A 23,327-nucleotide genomic window follows, 5' to 3' on the forward strand; every position below is an offset into this window, starting at 1 on the left:
TGGGGCCAAATTACCATGTGGGGGATATTACTATATGGGGCAGTGTGGGAAATTACTGTGTGGGGGAAAATTACTATGTGGGGGCAGTGTGGGGGACGTTGCTATTGGGGAGGCACTGTAGTGGCATTTCTATTACAGGGACATTATTTTTGGGGACAGGGATTATTACCTGGAGCACAATATTGGGTGTTATTATTACTGGGGGCACTCTAGGGGACATTATAATTGCTGTAGACACTATAGGGACATTGGGGGTCATTAATCAAACTGGTGTACAGTAAAACTGGCTTAGTTGCCGATCGCAACCAATCAGATTCCACCTTTCAGTTTTGACAGCTCCTTTGGAAATCCAGTTCTACTTTACACCAGTTTGATAAATTACCCCGATTAGGTCTACTGGGGTCACTATTTTTTCACCAGTATAGTACCTGGGGCATTGGGGAGCACCACGGGCACAGTATTGGGAGTGGCAGCAGGATGACATTGTCGGGACACCAGGATGGGGAGGGTGATAGAAAAATTTAGAAATCTAGCGTGTCTGTATAACAAACTCTGCAGAGACAAGATGCGGGTGAAAGAATTTGTCATGGGGGTCTGGGTCAAACAGAGGAGAAGAGGAAAGAGAAGATCTACATGACAGGAGATGTCTCTGGATGTTAGAGGTATGTGGTGCTGTATTCTCCTCCAAGTCTTTTTTTATCATAATTATATGTATTTTAAATTTGGCGACCAAATTTTATAGATTAGGAGCCAATTTGGGGTATTTTTTTTGTCTGGAAAGGTCATATGGTCTAGGAAGAGACTGTGGCGCTTACGAAGCCCTGCAGCCTCTTCATACAAAAAAAAACACCTAAACTAAAATGGAGGGAGGGGCCCAAGTTCAGTAGACAGGCCTATAATGCACTTAATCTGCCCCTGGATGGCAGCAGTGGGAAGTAGGGGGGGGGGGGGGGCCAAATGCGCCTGGGGTAGACCACCCACTTCACAGGAGCCTACCCGCCTGGAAGGTATCTGTGCAGGGGTTCACAGAGGCAGCGGTAGCAGGTAGTCGGCGAGGAGTGTTGGGGGGGGGGGGGGGGGGAATGCCATACTCTGCTGTGTGGCAGTTTTTTGTTAAGCTGCTGGAGGAAGTGAACATGACCATTTGCCGAATTTGTGGGCAGAAGGTGAAGCGTGGCCAGGGTGCCAATGTTGGCACCACAGCCCTGCATCAACACTTGCAGCGTCACCATAAAGTGGCCTGGGAGAACCGTGGCTCCGATGTGGTGGTCCAGCCTGCCGCAGCAACCGCTGCATCGCCCAGTGGCACGCACCCAATTTCATGCAGTCAAGGCTCCAACACCTCAGCCGAAGGGAACTGTCTGTCCTTCTCATCTACTGGTCCTGATGCTCCTGCTCCTCATCCTCCTACTCCTCATCAGTCATTTTGTTTATCGATCACTCATCCAATGGCACAGAAGCTGAACGTGCTCCTGTCCAAGTTGCTGGTGCTGCAGTCCCTTAGTTTTTAAGTGGTGGATCCCTCATCTTTCAGAGAACGGATGGCTTGTGCCAAGCCAAGGTGGAGAGAGTCCCAAGCTGTCATTTATTTGGAACAAGGCAGTACCAGCCCTGCACACACATGTAGAACAGAAGGTGGGCCAGTCCTTGAGCCTGTCAGTGTCTGCCAAAGTGCACGGCAGCGCCGCCGTGTGGAGCTGTATCTACGGTCAAGGACAATATATGTCCTTTATGTCTAACTGGGTAAACGCCTCTGCCTCCTCATCCTCCACCGTGTTCTCAGCCTCCACTGCAGGGACAATTCATAGTGCTCCTCCAGCATACCACATGTGCAGGACACAGCAGTGTCACTCTGTTCTGCACCTAGTTCGCTCTGTTCTGCACGGAGTCACACAGGTCAGGAACTGCTCTGCGTCCTTCATCAAAAAACCGAATCCTGGCTTTCTCCTCGACAACTCAAAATTGGAACCATGGTGACCGACAATGGGAAGAACATGGTGTCGGCGCTGCGTCAAGGAGGGCTGAACCTTTCGCCCTGCATGGCGCACGTAATCGATCTGGTTGTAAAGCGGTTCCTGAAGTTTTCACCCCATCTGCAATACATCCTGAAAATGTCCAGGAAACTTTGCATGCACTTCAGCCACTCGTACACCGCGAAGCACACCCTCCTTGAGCTGGAGCGGCAGAACAGCGTCCCCCAACAATGTAATTTTACTGATTCATGTCCTAGAACAGATGCTGCTAAATCTGGCTGGACAGGAGACGTGGCGACTACATCTCACGGCCACATGAGCCCTGTGTGGGCTGAACTAGAGGAGGAGGACATTTGAGCACAAGCAATGCGTAGAGAAATGGGTGGTTTTTCTACACCAGTAACAGGGGAGGAGGAGCAGCCGGAGGAGCTACAAGGGTGATGAGGAAGACGAGGCAGATGACCCAGACACACCGTGGCAGTATGCAGTGGAGATGGAGGCAGGGAGTCCCTCCGAGTCCCTTGCGCAAATGGCCCCGATGCATGCTCAGCAGAGGGATGACTACTGGCTCTCCACCATGTTAGACCCTCGCTACCCGTCCAAAATGGTGGCCTTTTTTCCATCCGCTGAGAGAGAGGACAAACGGAACTACTATTGAGACATCCTATGTAGTCAGTTGGCCGCTGCCTATGTGCGTCATCGCCCATCCTCACGCAGGTCTGACCGGGTGAGCCTTCTGCGCTCATGTTCCACTACCATGGCTGCTGGGGTGGGGGAGCAGGAGCAGTACCAGCTCTATCAGCAGCAACTTAACAGCCGGTTCAGACCTGAGCCTTTTACAGCGCGTTCCTACGCGCTGTAAAACGCTCAACAAGGAGAAACCAATGTTTCCCTATGGGCATGGTTCTCACCTGGCGTTTTACAGCGCGTACGATCGCGCTGTAAAACGCCCGACGCCCCAAGAAGTTCAGGAGGTTCTTTGGGGTGTAGTGTCGCGCGTTCCCGTCCATAGACTTCCGGGAACGCGCGACAATGGGCGTTCGCTTGTGTCCGCCGCGCGATTGTAAACGCCCATACAGAGCGTACGTTCAGTACGCTCAGGTCTGAACCGGCTGTTACTCTGCTGTGTGGCAGTTTTTTGTTAAGCTGCTGGAGGAAGTGAACATGACCATTTGCCGAATTTGTGGGCAGAAGGTGAAGCGTGGCCAGGGTGCCAATGTTGGCACCACAGCCCTGCATCAACACTTGCAGCGTCACCATAAAGTGGCCTGGGAGAACCGTGGCTCCGATGTGGTGGTCCAGCCTGCCGCAGCAACCCCTGCATCGCCCAGTGGCACGCACCCAATTTCATGCAGTCAAGGCTCCAACACCTCAGCCGAAGGGAACTGTCTGTCCTTCTCATCTACTGGTCCTGATGCTCCTGGTCCTGATGCTCCTACTCCTCATCAGTCATTTTGTTTATCGATCACTCATCCAATGGCACAGAAGCTGAACGTGCTCCTGTCCAAGTTGCTGGTGCTGCAGTCCCTTAGTTTTTAAGTGGTGGATCCCTCATCTTTCAGAGAACGGATGGCTTGTGCCAAGCCAAGGTGGAGAGAGTCCCAAGCTGTCATTTATTTGGAACAAGGCAGTACCAGCCCTGCACACACATGTAGAACAGAAGGTGGGCCAGTCCTTGAGCCTGTCAGTGTCTGCCAAAGTGCACGGCAGCGCCGCCGTGTGGAGCTGTATCTACGGTCAAGGACAATATATGACCTTTATGTCTAACTGGGTAAACGCCTCTGCCTCCTCATCCTCCACAGTGTTCTCAGCCTCCACTGCAGGGACAATTCATAGTGCTCCTCCAGCATACCACATGTGCAGGACACAGCAGTGTCACTCTGTTCTGCACCTAGTTCGCTCTGTTCTGCACGGAGTCACACAGGTCAGGAACTGCTCTGCGTCCTTCATCAAAAAACCGAATCCTGGCTTTCTCCTCGACAACTCAAAATTGGAACCATGGTGACCGACAATGGGAAGAACATGGTGTCGGCGCTGCGTCAAGGAGGGCTGAACCTTTTCGCCCTGCATGGCGCACGTAATCGATCTGGTTGTAAAGCGGTTCCTGAAGTTTTCACCCCATCTGCAAGACATCCTGAAAATGTCCAGGAAACTTTGCATGCACTTCAGCCACTCGTACACCGCAAAGCACACCCTCCTTGAGCTGGAGCGGCAGAACAGCGTCCCCCAACAATGTAATTTTACTGATTCATGTCCTAGAACAGATGCTGCTAAATCTGGCTGGACAGGAGACGTGGCGACTACATCTCACGGCCACATGAGCCCTGTGTGGGCTGAACTAGAGGAGGAGGACATTTGAGCACAAGCAATGCGTAGAGAAATGGGTGGTTTTTCTACACCAGTAACAGGGGAGGAGGAGCAGCCGGAGGAGCTACAAGGGTGATGAGGAAGACGAGGCAGATGACCCAGACACACCGTGGCAGTATGCAGTGGAGATGGAGGCAGGGAGTCCCTCCGAGTCCCTTGCGCAAATGGCCCCGATGCATGCTCAGCAGAGGGATGACTACTGGCTCTCCACCATGTTAGACCCTCGCTACCGGTCCAAAATGGGGGCCTTTTTTCCATCCGCTGAGAGAGAGGACAAACGGAACTACTATTGAGACATCCTATGTAGTCAGTTGGCCGCTGCCTATGTGCGTCATCGCCCATCCTCACGCAGGTCTGACCGGGTGAGCCTTCTGCGCTCATGTTCCACTACCATGGCTGCTGGGGTGGGGGAGCAGGAGCAGTACCAGCTCTATCAGCAGCAACATAACAGCCGGTTCAGACCTGAGCCTTTTACAGCGCGTTCCTACGCGCTGTAAAACGCTCAACAAGGAGAAACCAATGCTTCCCTATCGGCATGGTTCTCACCTGGCGTTTTACAGCGCGTACGATCGCGCTGTAAAACGCCCGACGCCCCAAGAAGTTCAGGAGGTTCTTTGGGGTGTAGTGTCGCGCGTTCCCGTCCATAGACTTCCGGGAACGCGCGACAATGGGCGTTCGCTTGTGTCCGCCGCGCGATTGTAAACGCCCATACAGAGCGTACGTTCAGTACGCTCAGGTCTGAACCGGCTGTTACTCTGCTGTGTGGCAGTTTTTTGTTAAGCTGCTGGAGGAAGTGAACATGACCATTTGCCGAATTTGTGGGCAGAAGGTGAAGCGTGGCCAGGGTGCCAATGTTGGCACCACAGCCCTGCATCAACACTTGCAGCGTCACCATAAAGTGGCCTGGGAGAACCGTGGCTCCGATGTGGTGGTCCAGCCTGCCGCAGCAACCGCTGCATCGCCCAGTGGCACGCACCCAATTTCATGCAGTCAAGGCTCCAACACCTCAGCCGAAGGGAACTGTCTGTCCTTCTCATCTACTGGTCCTGATGCTCCTGGTCCTGATGCTCCTACTCCTCATCAGTCATTTTGTTTATCGATCACTCATCCAATGGCACAGAAGCTGAACGTGCTCCTGTCCAAGTTGCTGGTGCTGCAGTCCCTTAGTTTTTAAGTGGTGGATCCCTCATCTTTCAGAGAACGGATGGCTTGTGCCAAGCCAAGGTGGAGAGAGTCCCAAGCTGTCATTTATTTGGAACAAGGCAGTACCAGCCCTGCACACACATGTAGAACAGAAGGTGGGCCAGTCCTTGAGCCTGTCAGTGTCTGCCAAAGTGCACGGCAGCGCCGCCGTGTGGAGCTGTATCTACGGTCAAGGACAATATATGACCTTTATGTCTAACTGGGTAAACGCCTCTGCCTCCTCATCCTCCACCGTGTTCTCAGCCTCCACTGCAGGGACAATTCATAGTGCTCCTCCAGCATACCACATGTGCAGGACACAGCAGTGTCACTCTGTTCTGCACCTTGTTCGCTCTGTTCTGCACGGAGTCACACAGGTCAGGAACTGCTCTGCGTCCTTCATCAAAAAACCGAATCCTGGCTTTCTCCTCGACAACTCAAAATTGGAACCATGGTGACCGACAATGGGAAGAACATGGTGTCGGCGCTGCGTCAAGGAGGGCTGAACCTTTCGCCCTGCATGGCGCACGTAATCGATCTGGTTGTAAAGCGGTTCCTGAAGTTTTCACCCCATCTGCAAGACATCCTGAAAATGTCCAGGAAACTTTGCATGCACTTCAGCCACTCGTACACCGCGAAGCACACCCTCCTTGAGCTGGAGCGGCAGAACAGCGTCCCCCAACAATGTAATTTTACTGATTCATGTCCTAGAACAGATGCTGCTAAATCTGGCTGGACAGGAGACGTGGCGACTACATCTCACGGCCACATGAGCCCTGTGTGGGCTGAACTAGAGGAGGAGGACATTTGAGCACAAGCAATGCGTAGAGAAATGGGTGGTTTTTCTACACCAGTAACAGGGGAGGAGGAGCAGCCGGAGGAGCTACAAGGGTGATGAGGAAGACGAGGCAGATGACCCAGACACACCGTGGCAGTATGCAGTGGAGATGGAGGCAGGGAGTCCCTCCGAGTCCCTTGCGCAAATGGCCCCGATGCATGCTCAGCAGAGGGATGACTACTGGCTCTCCACCATGTTAGACCCTCGCTACCGGTCCAAAATGGGGGCCTTTTTTCCATCCGCTGAGAGAGAGGACAAACGGAACTACTATTGAGACATCCTATGTAGTCAGTTGGCCGCTGCCTATGTGCGTCATCGCCCATCCTCACGCAGGTCTGACCGGGTGAGCCTTCTGCGCTCATGTTCCACTACCATGGCTGCTGGGGTGGGGGAGCAGGAGCAGTACCAGCTCTATCAGCAGCAACTTAACAGCCGGTTCAGACCTGAGCCTTTTACAGCGCGTTCCTACGCGCTGTAAAACGCTCAACAAGGAGAAACCAATGCTTCCCTATCGGCATGGTTCTCACCTGGCGTTTTACAGCGCGTACGATCGCGCTGTAAAACGCCCGACGCCCCAAGAAGTTCAGGAGGTTCTTTGGGGTGTAGTGTCGCGCGTTCCCGTCCATAGACTTCCGGGAACGCGCGACAATGGGCGTTCGCTTGTGTCCGCCGCGCGATTGTAAACGCCCATACAGAGCGTACGTTCAGTACGCTCAGGTCTGAACCGGCTGTTAGTCTAGAGTCGCTGATGAGCAGTTTTTTTTTCACCCGCCTACTGAAGAAACTACTCACCAGCAGCAGGTAGACATAGAGCAGAACCTGAACCAGCAGGTTGTGGCATACTTGGACTGCACCCTGCCACCCCACATCGAAGATCCGCTGGACTACTGGGCAGCCAAACTGGATTTGTGGCCGCAATTGGCCGAGATTGCCCTGGACAAGCTTTCCTGCCCGACAGTGTGGCATCAGAGCGGGTGTTTAGTGCGGCGGGGACCATTGTTACTCCAAGGAGAACTCGTCTGTCCACCCAAAATGTGAAGAAACTGACCTTTGTGAAGATGAATCAGGCGTGGATAAGCCAGGATTTCCACACACCAGTTTCTGATGCATCAGACTAGATCATCCATAGTGCCACACCTAAACTTTGTCAAAAGAGACCTGTTTCTTCTGGGTACCTGCTTCAGCTACTATTCTGATGCTGCCACACACCTGCTGCCAGGTGCTCCTACTGCCACCCACCATCTTCAGCTGGTACTGGTATTGCCCCCACCTCACCACTATGTTGCTGGGCCACTCTGTGGTATCCTCATGCTGCTGCCAACTCACCACTATGTCACTGGGCCATTCTGTGGTCTCCTCATGCTGCTGCCACCTCACCACTCTGTTGTCTCCTTAATGCTGCTCCCATCTCACCACTCTGTGGTCTCCTCATGCTGCTGCCACCTCAACACTATGTGGTCTCCTCATGCTGCTGCTGCTACCTTTACCACTCTGTCACTGGGCCACTCTTTGATCTCCTCATGCTGCTGCCTGCTCTCCACTATGTCACTGGAACACTCTGTGATCTTCTCATGCTGCTGCCACCTCACCACTCTGTGGTCTCCTCATTCTGCTGCCACCTCACCACACTGTGGTCTCCTCATGCTGCAGCCACCTCACCACACTGTGGTCTCCTTATGCTGCTGCCACCTCACCACACTGTGGTCTCCTCATGCTTCTGCCACCTCACCACACTGTGGTCTCTTCATGCTGCTGCCACCTCAACACTCTGTGGTCTCCTCATGCTACTGCCACCTCAACACTCTGTGGTCTCCTCATGCTGCTGCCAACTCAACACTATTTTTGGCCTGGTTGACATCATCATTTATTTGACCCTTCTGATCTGTCAGAAGGAAGGAAAAATGAGACACACAACGGATCCTGTCTATGTAACAGCTGTAAGGCCTGTATGACATGGTCCCTATTTTGCATCAGAATTGACTTATGATGTGGTAGCCAAAAGCAGAGGTGGGTACAAAACGTGTCATCTCTGTTTTGGCGGATGCTCAACAGACAAGATCCGTTTTTTGGGGGTTATTGTTCTGACGGATCAGAGGAAGGGCAAAATAATCAGTGATGTCAACACAAACTTACTGCTGACACCCTATCCACTCTTTCAGGGCAGGCTCTACTTGTATAAGTGTTTAATAGAACAGGTTCTGTAGAAATCTATGAGGCATCAGCTGACGACGGTGTAAAAGGAGTGCGCTCTTTCATGCTATAGTAGGATCTTGGGCTTCTGCACGGTTCTTTATACCTGGAGCTAACATTGACCTGTAAGGCTGAGTTCACACTTGAGTTATTTAGTCAGTTTTAGCCCTATAACTTGCCAAATAAGTGAAGAGTGCAGTGATTCTAAGAGCGACGCCTGTCATCTGCATGTCATACTGACTCACATTATTGTTTCACTTCCACAGCAGACTCCCTATGCCTGTTACTGCAAGGCACAGTGTTCTACACCACTATAAAGGCTCTCTGCAGGCAGGAAATAGCCGTTTTTTAATGAGATTCTGCACAAATAAATTTGGATTGAATTGAATCTTTTTGGTAAATTTGGCGAACCGACCGAATCGAATTTTTGAGACATTCGCTCATCTCTAAATCAAATGAAACAGATATGTTAAGTCAAAAAAAAGCAACAAAGTGCTGGATTCAGCACATAACTGAGATGACCGGATCTGAACAGATCCCATTGACTACAGTGGAGTCTGTTCAGTTTCTGCTTGGGGTCCTGTTTTTTTTACTTTACTAAAGTCCAGTAAAACCAGACTGGAGGTGAAGCCTTTGGGGGCATGCCGGGGGGTGGTTGGTTAAGGACAACATGCCGGATGATGATGCTATTCACCCACAGAGAGCTGTTCTCCGAGTGGAGGTCACAAAAATGAACTCTTAGGAACAAGGAGTACGTAGGAGGCAGTATTATAGTAGTTATTTTCTTGTACATAGGAGGCAGTATTATAGTAGTTATATTCTTGTACATAGGAGGCAGTATTATAGTAGTTATATTCTTGTACATAGGAGGCAGTATTATAGTAGTTATATTCTTGTACATAGGAGGCAGTATTATAGTAGTTATATTCTTGTACATAGGAGGCAGTATTATAGTAGTTATATTCTTGTACATAGGAGGCAGTATTATAGTAGTTATATTCTTGTACATAGGAGGCAGTATTATAGTAGTTATATTCTTGTACATAGGAGGCAGTATTATAGTAGTTATATTCTTGTACATAGGATCAGTATTATAGTAGTTATATTCTTGTACATAGGAGGCAGTATTATAGTAGTTATATTCTTGTACATAGGAGGCAGTATTATAGTAGTTATATTCTTGTACATAGGAGCAGTATTATAGTAGTTATATTCTTGTATATAGGAGCAGTATTATAATAGTTATATTCTTGTACATAGGAGGCAGTATTATAGTAGTTATATTCTTGTACATAGGAGGCAGTATTATAGTAGTTATATTCTTGTACATAGGAGCAGTATTATAGTAGTTATATTCTTGTACATAGGAGGCAGTATTATAGTAGTTTTATTCTTGGGCAGTATTAGTATTAAAGCAGGGTGGTAATGAAAAAAACCTCAGAAAATTGACGCTGGGTTTAAACCACTTTTGTGCTGTACAGTATGCAGTAGTTAATTTAGTTGTGTCTAAAAGGGTACTTTCACACTAACATTTTTCTTTTCCGGTGTTGAGTTCCGTCACAGGAGCTCAATATCAGGAAAAAACTCATCAGTTTTATCCTTATGCATTCTGAATGGAGAGCAATCCGTTCAGTATGCATCAGTTCAGTCCCTCTTACGTTTTTTAGATGGAGAAAATACCGCAGCATGCTGCAGTTTTCTCTCTGGCCAAAAATACTGAACACTTGCTGGAATGCCGGATCAGGCATTAATTTACATTGAAGTGTATTAGTCATTAAGTGTTCTGGCAAAACTGATCCGGCTTTCCGGTCTGTGCATGTGCAGACCTTTAAAAATGCCCAAAATTTTTATACCTGATCCGTTTTTCTGGATGACACCGGAGAGATGGATCCAGTATTTCAATGCATTTGTCAGATGGATCCGTATAGGCAAACAGCATGTGCTATATGTTTCATCCATTTATTCATTTCAGTTATTTTTAAAGTATTACTGTATTCCAAAGTGTATAGCCATCATATTTCTCTAGAAACCATCACAGAAGATATGAAAAAAACAAAAAACATTGATGCAGAATTTCGTAGGTTGTTTGTGAGGAAAAGAGGGTCAGCACACCTTTCAACTCCACCGTCGCAGCCCCAGGATTTGTTGGGACCAGCACTGACCCACAATAAGGGTTAGGAGAACTTAGGACACATGCAGTGACTGTGCAAAGTTTCCAAAAAAAGCTTGTCACAAAACCATGCACCCATTAACATGATTATCTCAGCTGTCTGGCACTGAATGGCTGGTTACTCTAAGGACAGTTTCACATGACCATATTCAGTGTGGGAGCAGAATTTCCCGGACTGAACACTACTTCTCTGAAGTGAACTCACAGCATCGTAATGATTTATGATGCTATCAATTCCCATCTTGCCATAGGTCTACTGAACTTTACTCACATAATGCAATGACTATAGTTCAGTGGACCAGTGGTGAGATGGAAATTCACAGCATCATAAATCACGATGCTGAGGGTTCACTTCAGATGAGCAGTGTTCAGTACAGGAATTACTGCTCCCACATGGAGCATGTTTCCTGGGCTGAATACGCTTGTGTACCATGGGAGATCTGTCGCCCCATCCAGTCCCAGGTATTCTTGATTTGGGAGAGATCTGGCAATCGAGCTGGCCAGGGGAGACGCTGGACACTCTGAAGAGCACATTGGGTAGCCCGGGCAGTGTGTGGACGGCGTTATCTTGTTGGAACACCACGTCTCCAGAGTCAAAAAAAGGCAGTAGGACTGGTTTCACAATGTCCTGGACATATTGAAGGTTGATCAGTGCTCCACGAATACGAGATGGGAACGGTATGGCAGCTAATGGCGCTCCATACCGTGACACCCAGTAGTGGTCCTGTGTTTCTTTGCACCGTGCATGATGGCAGTAGGTGCTCTCCAGCCCTCCTGCAGACTCTGATGCGTCCATCAATGGCAAACAAAAGTGTTCTGTGATGAAAGCAGGTTTTGCCTTGGGGCTAATGATGCTGCATCAGTGTTACCCTGCTTCAACATGTACCCTGATGCAGAACTCAAAATAAAGGGGGCACCTTCTTGGTTGTGTGATCATTGACCAAACACCACTAGTAGTTTACACTTTGTCCATCTGAACTTGATTGCATTGTGTTCTAGTTCTTTATTTTTATTTTTCATCTTCTGGTCATGTATCATGAGGGGGTGATATGAACTTAAGGTTCATTGAGCAGTTTACTCCCAGAGAAAGCAATGTGCAGACACTGAACAAGCAGGGAATGCTGGGAGCTCAGCTCTAGTTTAGTTAGTGTGTGGGAAATTACCTGCTGATATCACCATTGAGTCATGTAAGTCATTAGGCATCACCCTTAGTTTCTTAATGTGATCCACCCATCATCATAAACTGCAAACGCAGCATGAAGGGGCTGAGTGAAGGTGGTAGTGACCGTGTGTATGTGAGCAATGGGGTCGCTCAGCTGATAAAAGGACAACTGCCCAGCATCATAATCAAGATATACTCTGATTTTGTCACACACAGGTTTGTTATATATCCTGATTTCTCTATCGTTAAATCTTAGAAAGTAGCTGTCACTAGACCTTCGTAGACCCAGGGACTTCTCATTCTTCCCAATTAAAGAGAAAGGTCCCCTTCTTTCCATGCTCGCATAGGCCACGCCCACTCGCCAATGCCCTGATTTGCAGGTATCCAGATCCCAGTAATGTTGACCTGATGTAAAACTCCTAGTACTTAATACTTTGCATTCTTCAAATCTTTGGGTTGTTTCTGGGCGATTCTGGTGTACTTCTGCACAAGATACAGTTTTTAAGTCACCAGACAGGCAGACGTTGTTGGCAGCGGTGTTGATGTCCAATAATATCTCAGTAGCTTCTTTCGACGTAAGATATTTTTTTATGCCAACATCATAGTTGGCAGAGGTGTTGACGTCTAATAACATCTCAGTAGCTTCTTTGGTCAGAAGATCTTTTGTTATACCGACATCGCCCATAATTCCAGACAAACCCACCTGTACCATCTCTGAGATCACTCTCTTCCGAGTCATTAACAGCATTGGTCATTTTAACAACTCTCTCACACAGCTCTTTCAACTCTGGGTCAAAGAAGTAATTGACATCAGCTTTTTGATCCTGTAGGAAACTTAGCGGATCGGTCATGTTACACAGTTTCTCCATGTGACGCATCTTCCTGGACAGTTCATCCTTCTTCAAGTCCAGTTGCTGGATCAGATCAGAGATGGACAGTGAGGTCTGCTCTTCGCGTCTTGCGATCTCACACAGGACTCTCTTTGCTAGGTCATCCAACTGCCTTTTGATTTTCTTAAAGGTGACATTAACGTGCTGTGTTAAGCGTGCAGTCTTTGCCGATGTGTTCTTTTTGTGCGTCTGAAGATTTTGGATTTTTTCCTCAACATCTTCTGTCATTAAGGCCTCCTTTGCCATTACACTTCTCAGTTTGTCCATTTTCTTCCTAAATGCTTCATTTATACCGATCACCTGATGTTCCCGGTGTTTTTCATTCAGCAAACATGATACGCAGATGCAGATGTTTTCATCACAACAATAGTACGTGAGGGCTTTGTGGTGAGACAGACATTTCTGCACCCTCAGGGAACTACAGGGCTCCATTAAGACATGTTCTTGAGACTTGCTGTGGACTCTCAGATGGTTATCACACAGCGAAACCTCACAGTGCAGACAGTATATTACAGCGGGCACAGGAGCGTCTAAACAGTTGGAGCAGAATACCTCCGTCTCTGTTTGCGCTGGTTGAGTAGAATTGAAATATTCTGCTATGTTGCGTAGTTTGAGGTTGCTTTGCAATGCAGGACGCTCCGGGAATTCTCTTCTGCAGTCAGGACAGCTATAGAGTCCAAACGCCTCCTGTGAATCCAGCGCACGATCAATGCAGAAGCGGCAAAAGTTGTGCCCACATCTCAGCAATACGGGATCTGCATAGATATTCAAGCAGATGGAGCAAGTCAGCTCTTCTTTCAGGGCTGCAAACGCCATTGTAGAAATGAGGCAGGAATCTCGGTGGGGCGTGTTCTGACTGGTTTGCGGCTGACCTTGGAGCATACGTCATTGCAATGTTAACTCTGTGTGTACCGGACGGTCCTTGCTTCTGAAAAGACTCAATAGTATATGGGGTTTTACCTCTCTTTCAGAGGCGTGTATAACTGCCTATCAACGTCGTATTATTTCTGATGCGATCAGTCATGGGACAACCCGTTTCAAGTGGTTCAACACCTGGAGATTATAGGGTTAACTAAAACTTCATACAATTGCATGCAAAGGCGTCGTGTGTGTGTAGGGTATTGGGGGAAAATGTGAAGGTCTGAAGGTCAGCTTTGTGGGGTGCAAAAGTCGCACATTTTGAGAAGCCACATTTTGTGAATACTTTTCAACTTTTTGCAATTCTGCAAGGCTTTCGCTAATTTAATAAAAAGTGGACAGCGCATAACGGAAGGGGGCAGGACCTCCCATGGACTGAAAAATGTACACCAGAACTGTGTTAATAGCTCATATCCCTGCTAGCTTATGGCAAAAAAAAATTATTTTTCTGGTGTAAAAGATAATCCAAATTTTATTAACGGGTATATCTAAATGAATTTTTGCATGGGGACCTCCGGACTCTTCCCTGAAAGAAAATGTCTTGCAGTGGCTCTCTTCCCATTCAGGACACCTGCATGCTTGGCCCAACAGTCTCATGAAGCCAGGCACGGTACACCTTGCTGCGCAATTTCAAAGCTTGAAAAATAAAATGGAAGAGCAGAGTATTCTTCTCATAGGTGGCAGCCATTTATCTTCGTCCTCCCTCTCCCCCTTTAAAGGTATACTCACCTTTCATCAGTTCTATTCATGTAAACGAGGTTGTTTTGGTGGCAGGCACATACGTTCCTTCAAGTACCATTTAAGTGAATGGGGCAGTCGTGGAAATTTCTGCAACAAATCAGGCTTGTAAATATATATCCTGATTCTAATGCATGGCAGCCAGGAAGTTTCGGGGAGAGGGCATGGTTTAGGTTGCATAAGTTTTGTCTGCACAACGAGGACGACCATTTTGCTGGTAGTAATCCCCTAACTGCCAGTAGTATTAACGGTACCAGCAGTAGTACACAGATAGTGGCACCAGCCTGATGTTAAGGCTGGGTTCACACGAGCGTGTCCGGATTAGTTCCGGATGCGTCCCGGTGTGTTGCGGCAAACCCGCGCGAGTAGGAATGCAATTGCAGTCAGTTTTGACTGCGATTGCGTTCCGATGTTCAGTTTTTATCGCGCGGGTGCAATGTGTTTTGCACGCGCGTGATAAAAAACCGACTGTGGTACCCAGACCCGAACTTCTTCACAGAAGTTCAGGTTTGGGATCGGGGCTGTGTAGATGTTATTATTTTCCCTTATAACATGGTTATAAGGGAAAATAATAGCATTCTGAAAACAGAATGCTTAGTACAAGGTCAATTGAGGGTTAAAAATAATAAAAAAAATTAACTCACCTTCTCCTCTTGTTCGCGTAGTTCTCCCGGTCTTTAGTTCTTTAAAAGATAAACTATGGGCTAAAGGACCTTTGGTGACGTCAGATCACATGCTCCAATCACATGGTCCATCACCGCGGTAATGGACCATGTGATTGGAGCATGTGATCTGACGTCACCAAAGGTCCTTTAGCCCATAGTTTATCTTTTAAAGAACTAAAGACCGGGAGAACTACGCGAACAAGAGGAGAAGGTGAGTTAATTTTTTTTAATTATTTTTAACCCTCAATTGACCTTGTACTAAGCATTCTGTTTTCAGAATGCTATTATTTTCCCTTATAACCATGTTATAAGGGAAAATAATATAGTGAATAGACTGTCACCTAGCAACCATGCGTGAAAATCGCACCGCATCCGCACTTGCTTGCGGATGCTTGCGATTTTCACGCAACCCCATTCACTTCTATGGGGCCTGCGTTGCGTGAAAAACGCAGAATATAGAGCATGCTGCGATTTTCACGCAACGCACAAGTGATGCGTGAAAATCACCGCTCATCTGAACAGCCCCATAGAAATGAATGGGTCAGGATTCAGTGCGGGTGCAATGCGTTCACCTACCGCATTGCACCCGCGCGGAATACTCGCCCGTGTGAACGCAGCCTAACAGTGGCACAATTCGCTTGATGGCTGCAGAATACGCAGTGGCACAACAGACTTGATAGTTACAGGAACACCAGCAACAGCGCAAGTAACTTCACATTGGATAACTTGCCTTCTACAGTGCAACACATGATCACTTAGGCCTCATGCACACGGCCGTTGTTTTGGTCTGCACCCGAGCCGCAGTTTTGGGGGCTCGGATGCGGACCCATTCACTTCAATGGGGCTGCAAAATATGTGGACAGCACTCCCTGTGCTGTCCGCATCTGTTGCGCCGTTCTGTGGTCCGCAAAAAAAATATAACCTGTCCTATTCTTGTCCGCGTTTTGCAAAAACACACACAAAGGTCGTGTACATGAGGCCTTACTTGGCTATTCTTCTAAGAGCCTTTAGGGCTTAACTCTCATACTAAGGACTGGAACATACAGGACACACACTAGACAACAGCCAATCTATCGGTGTCCGATGGGCACTCTCAGAGGCTACTTCTGGGTAGTGTACATTTTGGTGAGAGATTGTTGACTGCTTGACATGTCTTTATGACTCGTTCAAAGACCTTTTGCCCAGTTGACAGACTTTGAGAGGGGGTGCATCATTGGACTGAGAGGAGGATGGACATTTTGACAAATTGCCCGCCATCCAAGTAGTTCTGACCTAGCTGTTAGGAGGTGTCAGGAGCAGTGATTACATGAGGGCACACCCAAGCGGAACAGGCTCTGGATGGCCCAGACAGACACCAATAGAGAGGATTGTTTGAACCCCGACAAGCAAGAGCAGCTCCCAAGGTTTCATTGTCCACCATCGAGACACAGTTGGCTCCTTCATTACACCCTTGTCTCTGCCCGGACTGGTTCCTGGAGCTTATCTTTTTTAATGATGAATCCAGGTCAGGTTCTAGTATGGAGGCTTAGTGGTGAGCGCTTCTATCCTGCCTTTGCTGTGGAACACACTGCCCCAACTGCTGGTGTAATGGTTTGGGGAGCCATCGCATACGACAGTCGGTCACCCCTAGTAGTGATACAAGGGACACCAACAGCTCAGTGATATGTGCAGGACATCCTGTGTTCCTTTCATGGCATTGTTCAGCAGGATATGCTCGCCCGCACACAGCAAGGGTTTCCCAGGAATGTCTCCTCCAGATTACAACACTTCCTTGGCTGCCGGTCACCGGATTTATCACCAATCCAGCATTTATGTGACCAGCTGGAACACCAACATCAGCAACCTACAAGTGTGCAGGATCTACAGGCCCAGCTGTAACATCTGTGGGCAAATGTGTCGCAGGATACCATACAGAACCTGTTTGCCTCCATGCCCAACCGTATCTCATCTTGTATCCAGGCCAGAGGCCGTATCTCATCTTGTATCCAGGCCAGAGGCCATATCTCATCTTGTATCCAGGCTAGAGGCCGTATTTCATCTTGTATCCAGGCTAGAGGCCGTATCTCATCTTGTATCCAGGCCAGAGGCCGTATCTCATCTTGTATCCAGGCCAGAGGCCGTATCTCATCTTGTATCCAGGCCAGAGGCCGTATCTCATCTTGTATTCAGGCCAGAGGCCGTATCTCATCTTGTATCCAGGCCAGAGGCCGTATCTCATCTTGTATGCAGGCCAGAGGCCGTATCTCATCTTGTATTCAGGCCAGAGGCCGTATCTCATCTTGTATCCAGGCCAGAGGCCGTATCTCATCTTGTATCCAGGCCAGAGGCCGTATCTCATCTTGTATCCAGGCCAGAGGCCGTATCTCATCTTGTATGCAGGCCAGAGGCCGTATCTCATCTTGTATTCAGGCCAGAGGCCGTATCTCATCTTGTATCCAGGCCAGAGGCCGTATCTCATCTTGTATCCAGGCCAGAGGCCGTATCTCATCTTGTATCCAGGCTAAAGGTGGCCAACGGTCCTAGAGCCTCCTTCAAGTTGTACCGTTTGCCCCAATAAACCTTTTTCCTCTAAAACCTCATGCACATGACCGTTGTGTGTTTTGCGGTCTGCAAAACATGGATGGCGTCCGTGTGCGTTCTGCGATCAGCCATTGATATAACTGCCTATTCTTGTCCGCAAAACAGACAAGAAAAGGACAGGTTATATTTTTTTTGCTGACCACGGAACGGAGCAACAGATGCGGACAGCACACGGAGTGCTGTCCGCATCTTTTGCGGCCCCATTGAAGTGAATGGGTCCGCATCCAAGCCGCAAAAACTGCAGCTCGGTCAACAACGTTCATGTGCATGAGGCCTAATATTGTGATCCTTTTCATTTATCATCATTAGGGCTCATTCAGACGGCCCTATGCTGTCCGCAAAAATGCGCGTCCGTTTTTTTACGGATTAGATGCAGATACATTCACTTCTATGGGTTTTAAACACGTCCTATACTTGTCAGTAAAAAATCAGGACATGGCCCTCATTTAAGTCTATGGGTCTGCAAAAATGCGGAATGCAATCAGTTTTTTTTGCGGACACACTGAACTGTCCGGAAAAAAAAAGTTTTTGCGGACAGCTTATGGCAGTCTGAATGAGCCCTTACAGTCACACAGGGAAAGCTTCAAACTTCTTGGTGCAGTTTTTTTTTTTTTCTGTCAATGAGTGTATAAATGTTTGTTTTTCAAAGCAGGGGTCAGCAACTTCCAGCATTCCAGCTGCTGTGGAACTACAACTCCCAGCATGCTTCATTGACCCAATTCATTCAAGCAAGTGTGCATACTGAGAGTTAGGGATTCAAATGAGCTCTTAACAAGCCCTTCCTCTGATGCTTGTTCTTCTCGCCCAAAGTCGTGTGAGACTTCAGTTAATTCCTACTGTATTCATATCTGCGTAATGAAAAACTATTTAAAATAGGAATCCGAACTGAGCTTTAGTACCGACGTACCAGCCAGTGCCAAATCCCACTTCGGATTGCTATTTTAAATTGTTTTTGAATACACAGATATGCATACAGTAGGAATGAACTTGGGCTCCACGGAGGATGCAGCATTAAAATGTAAGTATTTGAACAAATCGACTTGGGATCTATGATTCTAAGGTCGATACGCTCAAGTGCAATGACCAGGAACGGGTACGCTGACGCAACTTATGCAGTGGGCCAGGATACGGGTGGATAATAGTTCTGTATTTGTCATGACGCCAATTGCAGCGTGCGCAGGGTACTATCCCAGGGCCCTTCCAAGGTGTTATAACGCACGTCCCAGGTTAAGAATGCCGAGTGGTATAATGGCCTATAATGTCTCTGATAGGAATCTCAACGTCCCACTTGGTACCCCTGGCACCAAACTTCTAGTATCGGCTTGGTTTGAGTCCTTTTCTGACGTCAGGAGAGCGCTTCACTCAGTAGGGAATAAAAGACACAACAATGATGCACTGAATGAACACTCTGAGGTTTATTTTAATGCACACAGGTTATATAGAGGGGGCTTTACCCCCTTTATTAGCATATCATCGTAAGTTATGTATTCAACCTATCATATTAACACGTTCTATTCTTCAGACACAAAAAGAGAAACAAAAACGGAACTTCCATATTAGGAATATTGTCCGGGAGTAGTGCCAAAGAGATCAAATTCAGGGTTACAGAGAATAGAAACTTTACAGCAATTAGTTTCACAGCTATCAGAGTTAGTTCCTAACAGAGAAACGAAACTTCAGCAAAAAGCAGAATTGGTTTTGACATAAAAAAGAACATGGCTTCCTTTCAGTCTCTATAAGTGGTGATAATTGTGTCAACGGTGTCTCCTACCTGGGTACGGCTGGATTCCTGGCTCACTTGCAATAAATTTGAGTGTAGTGATAGTAGGAGTAATAGAGGAATTTTCCAGCAGAAATGATTTCCAGACCTTTTAGATGAAGTTCAAACGTTTCTTTACTGAGGATAACTTGTATCCAAGCAGTATACAGCTTTGGTCTCTGGTCCCAGCAGGTTTTACCAATCATTGGCAGGAATAAATACTTCTGCTTTAAATGTGAGCTTGCAGGATTGGGTTATTGGTTATTCCCCAGGGCCTCCCACCACCACCAATAAAGATAACCTGATCCCAGCCTTTACCCAAAAGAACACTCGTAGCCAAGATCGGATTAAATCGGCCATGGCAGCCGTTTTATTAATAAAATAAATAAATACATAACGTGTATATATAAATAACATTAACATACCCCCTGACGAGGGAGGTCATAGAAGCCCCAAATTCTTAATCATATATAAAACCCCAACATGGCAATTCCATCTTGCCTCCAGCCGCAAAAACTCCAGCTCGGAGACACTAACTGATAGACGCCTCTCCAAACCAACCAAATGCCTCAACTATGAGAGTCCAGCCCCCACCATGGAGGCCCTCCCATTTTTCATACCATCCAATACCACCAGCTTCTATGACCTTCCACCGCCAACAACGCGCAGCTTGACCCTAACACCTCAAGCCTGCGCATTCCTCCAAACACCTAGAGCCCTCTCAATACCTCCCTGCAGGCCCAAGGACCACAAATAAATACCAACCGCGTTCAAATGAACGCAATCAGCCCTCCAAAAACCTCCGGTAGCTGCTTCCAAATCAGTATGCCGAACCACCACAGCCCCATTCCTGGCCACAAATTTACTAACCGCCCTATTCACTTTAATCCGCGCCTTATTCAAATGCTCCACTGACCGCGCGTCCCGCCACGACCTCTGATGTACTATATCCGACCACACTGTTATTAAGCCCGGGAACAATGACCACAACCGCAAAAGGTCAAATTTTATATCCTTAATCAAATCCCTGCAAGAACGAACTCCCAGATCATTGCCCCCGACATGTAGCACCAAGATGTCAGGGGAACGATCCAGACGAGCATAACGGTGTACCTCCCCCATCACATTTCCCCACAACATACCTCTACGCCCGATCCATCCTATGATCGACGCATCCCTCTTGAACCCCAACTGACGCCCATTCGGCCTTACTTCTGCCCGAAGAGCCCCCCAAAAAACGAAAGAGTGCCCCAGAATCCATACTAAAGCAGCCGCACCACCTGAAACACGATGGAAAAAAGGGGGACAAAAAACATAGCATTAATAAACAATCATCGCCTTACAAACCCCCCCAAACGCACATATGACTTAAAACAATCAGATTCCCACCTCCCAATCTTCTTGAACACCTCATTACCCAAACCCAATCGCGCCGCCTCCGTCGCCGCCCCTATCCGGAAGGAATGACCTTTAGAGTCCATTCCCAACGCTGTCAAACATTTTTTTTAAACTGCCACAAACTGGAACCGTGACAAAAACGACCCGTCCTCATGCCAACCCAGCTAGCCCCCGACCTATAATCCCTCAAGCAACTGACCGGGCATAACAAGCAACCCGGCACCGCAAACAACGACACACTACAACCCTTACCTTCCCTGTCAGTCTTAGATACCCAAAGTCGTACCACCACCCTGTCCCCATGCAAATCCACATCCTCCCCCGACAAACCCCCCTGACTGCGCACACTCCTGCTCCGTAACATCCGGAAGGCCCCGTAATTTAAAACCAAAAACCAAACCGGCCAAACACTGATTCACCCTCGCCAACGACCAACCCTCTTCAACCATATGACCTAAAAACAATAACAACGGAGCTCCCCCCCATCGACCCCTACCCCCAAACTATCACACCATTGCTCCCAACTACGCCAAGCCTTACCGTAATCCAACCATGTACCCGCACTCAACGACTCTCTAAACAAACCCGCTATGGTGCCTTCAAGAGATCTCAGAGCCAATCCGGACACTCCAACCCTTCCTTCTCCGCCCCTGGTGCAAGCTGACGAAACCGCTCCAACTGTAGACGAGAAAGAGAATCAGCCACACCATTAGCAATGCCCGGCACGTGAACCGCCAAAACCCAAGCATTCAAAGGCAAACAAAGTAGCACCAAATGCTGCAACAACAGCGCTTGAATGTTTTTAGAACAGTTAGAAGCTTCTAAATGGATGATTTACCGAGATGGTACAATCGAATGTGAGAAGGGTTCAGCACAGCAGCACGCAGGCTCCCGAACAGCAATACATACCAACACATAAATACATTGTTGCAGTCAGTGGAAACAATGTAGCCAACATTGTAACAAATCAGTGCACCTCAACTGGCAAGTTTTACATGAATTTTCAAAGTACGCTAAAATATTTTTAACACTGCGGTCAATTGTAAATAACCGGGGGACCAGTGGCCCCAATAGGCACGTCTGTCCTGTCAATCACCATGTATGCGTAACTTGATCACAGTATAATGAGCACAGATCAATCTTCACTTACAGTATGTGGAGGACAGTCCTGAAAAACGAGGGCACCATCCTGGTGTTATGATGTGCAGGTTATATGATAGCTAACCTCAGGATAGGTCATCAATATCAGATCGGCACCCCCACCGTTTGAGGAGACGGCGCGGCAGTGCGCATGTGTCCTCTCCCTTCTCTCTTCCTGTTCTGCTGCTGCTATGGGACAGCAGCAGTGGACATCGGGTGTCAGACATCGCCGGGTGTGTCGGGTGTCAGACCCCTGTCAATCTGATATTGATGATCTATCCTGAGGAAAGGTCATCAATATGAAAAAGGACAGACAACCCCTTTTAAAGCTTATCATATAAAATATAAATTGACAAATTAGGCAGGACTGGCCGACCATCTAATGTATATAGGGGCCTTATGACTCTCTCCCCTGACTCCAGACGTTGCAGGGAAAGCAGAATTGAGCATGCTGTATTTTGACATGCCCAATCCTTTTGTTATCCGAGAGAGAAGCTGCGTGCCAAAGGGGTCTGGCATCAGCTTACTCCCTACTCCCATTCACACTCGACTGAACTGAGCATGCATGTGTATGGGTGAACCAGGAGTGAGAGCTGTCGGCCAAATGAGGGTTCAGGTGCCAATTGTCTCACATGTATGGCCGGCTTTAGGCTATTCTGGGAGGCTCTAGTAAGTGAGACAAACTCCCTTCAAATCCTGCACTGAAGAGATGGATGGCTGCCCCAATAAACAGTCAGGCATGCATGTGCTCTGAAAGGGGAGAGGGGGATAAGCGACTGCTAGACTTCTCTGGTGGCAGCGTATCTCCTCTGAGAACTAGCTGATTGGGCATCTAAGGGTCCGATCTGCCACCGGGAGTTGGGAGTCTTGAATACACACTAGAGCAGGCACCCTTAAACTGCGGCACTCCAGCTGTTGCAAAAGTACAACTCCCAGCATGCCCGAACAGCCTACAGGTATCACCCTACAGCAGGGCATTGTGGGAGTTGTAGTTTTACAACAGCTGGAGGGCCGCAGTTTGAGGATGCCTGCACTAGAGGGTCAGTCATCCGCAGGTCTACCGCAACCTTTACGTTTCAAGTAATTGCATAAATAGCAATCCCCTATTACGCTACTGTTGTTAAATGCTAAACTTGACATAAAGAAATCCTCTGTATATAAGACCATGCAGCTGCCACCATCTTAGAGCAACACTTTGGACCTCAAGAATCTCCTCTGTCCCTTTGGAGCTCTGCATTCATCACCCACATCTATTGCTGCTGGAATGCAAGTGGTTAATAGTCAAAACACTGGCTCACGTGACCGTAGGTTGTTAATCATTTGAAGTGATGTGTAAGTTTCATTTCTCCTCCTCAGC

General features: G+C 47.9%; 1 protein-coding gene across 1 annotated transcript; it reads right to left on the minus strand.

Moving 5' to 3' along the window:
• Positions 1–10,384: 10,384 nt before the first annotated feature.
• Positions 10,385–13,594, minus strand: LOC121005022 (E3 ubiquitin/ISG15 ligase TRIM25-like). Its single transcript, XM_040437520.1, is given in 2 exon segments — positions 10,385–12,594; positions 12,596–13,594. Coding segments are annotated over 2 exon segments (1,659 nt in total). The 5' UTR covers positions 13,589–13,594; the 3' UTR covers positions 10,385–11,928.
• Between the last annotated feature and the right edge of the window lie 9,733 nt (positions 13,595–23,327).

Source organism: Bufo bufo, chromosome 6 (genome assembly GCF_905171765.1).
Source record: "Bufo bufo chromosome 6, aBufBuf1.1, whole genome shotgun sequence".
Classification (NCBI taxonomy): domain Eukaryota; kingdom Metazoa; phylum Chordata; class Amphibia; order Anura; family Bufonidae; genus Bufo; species Bufo bufo.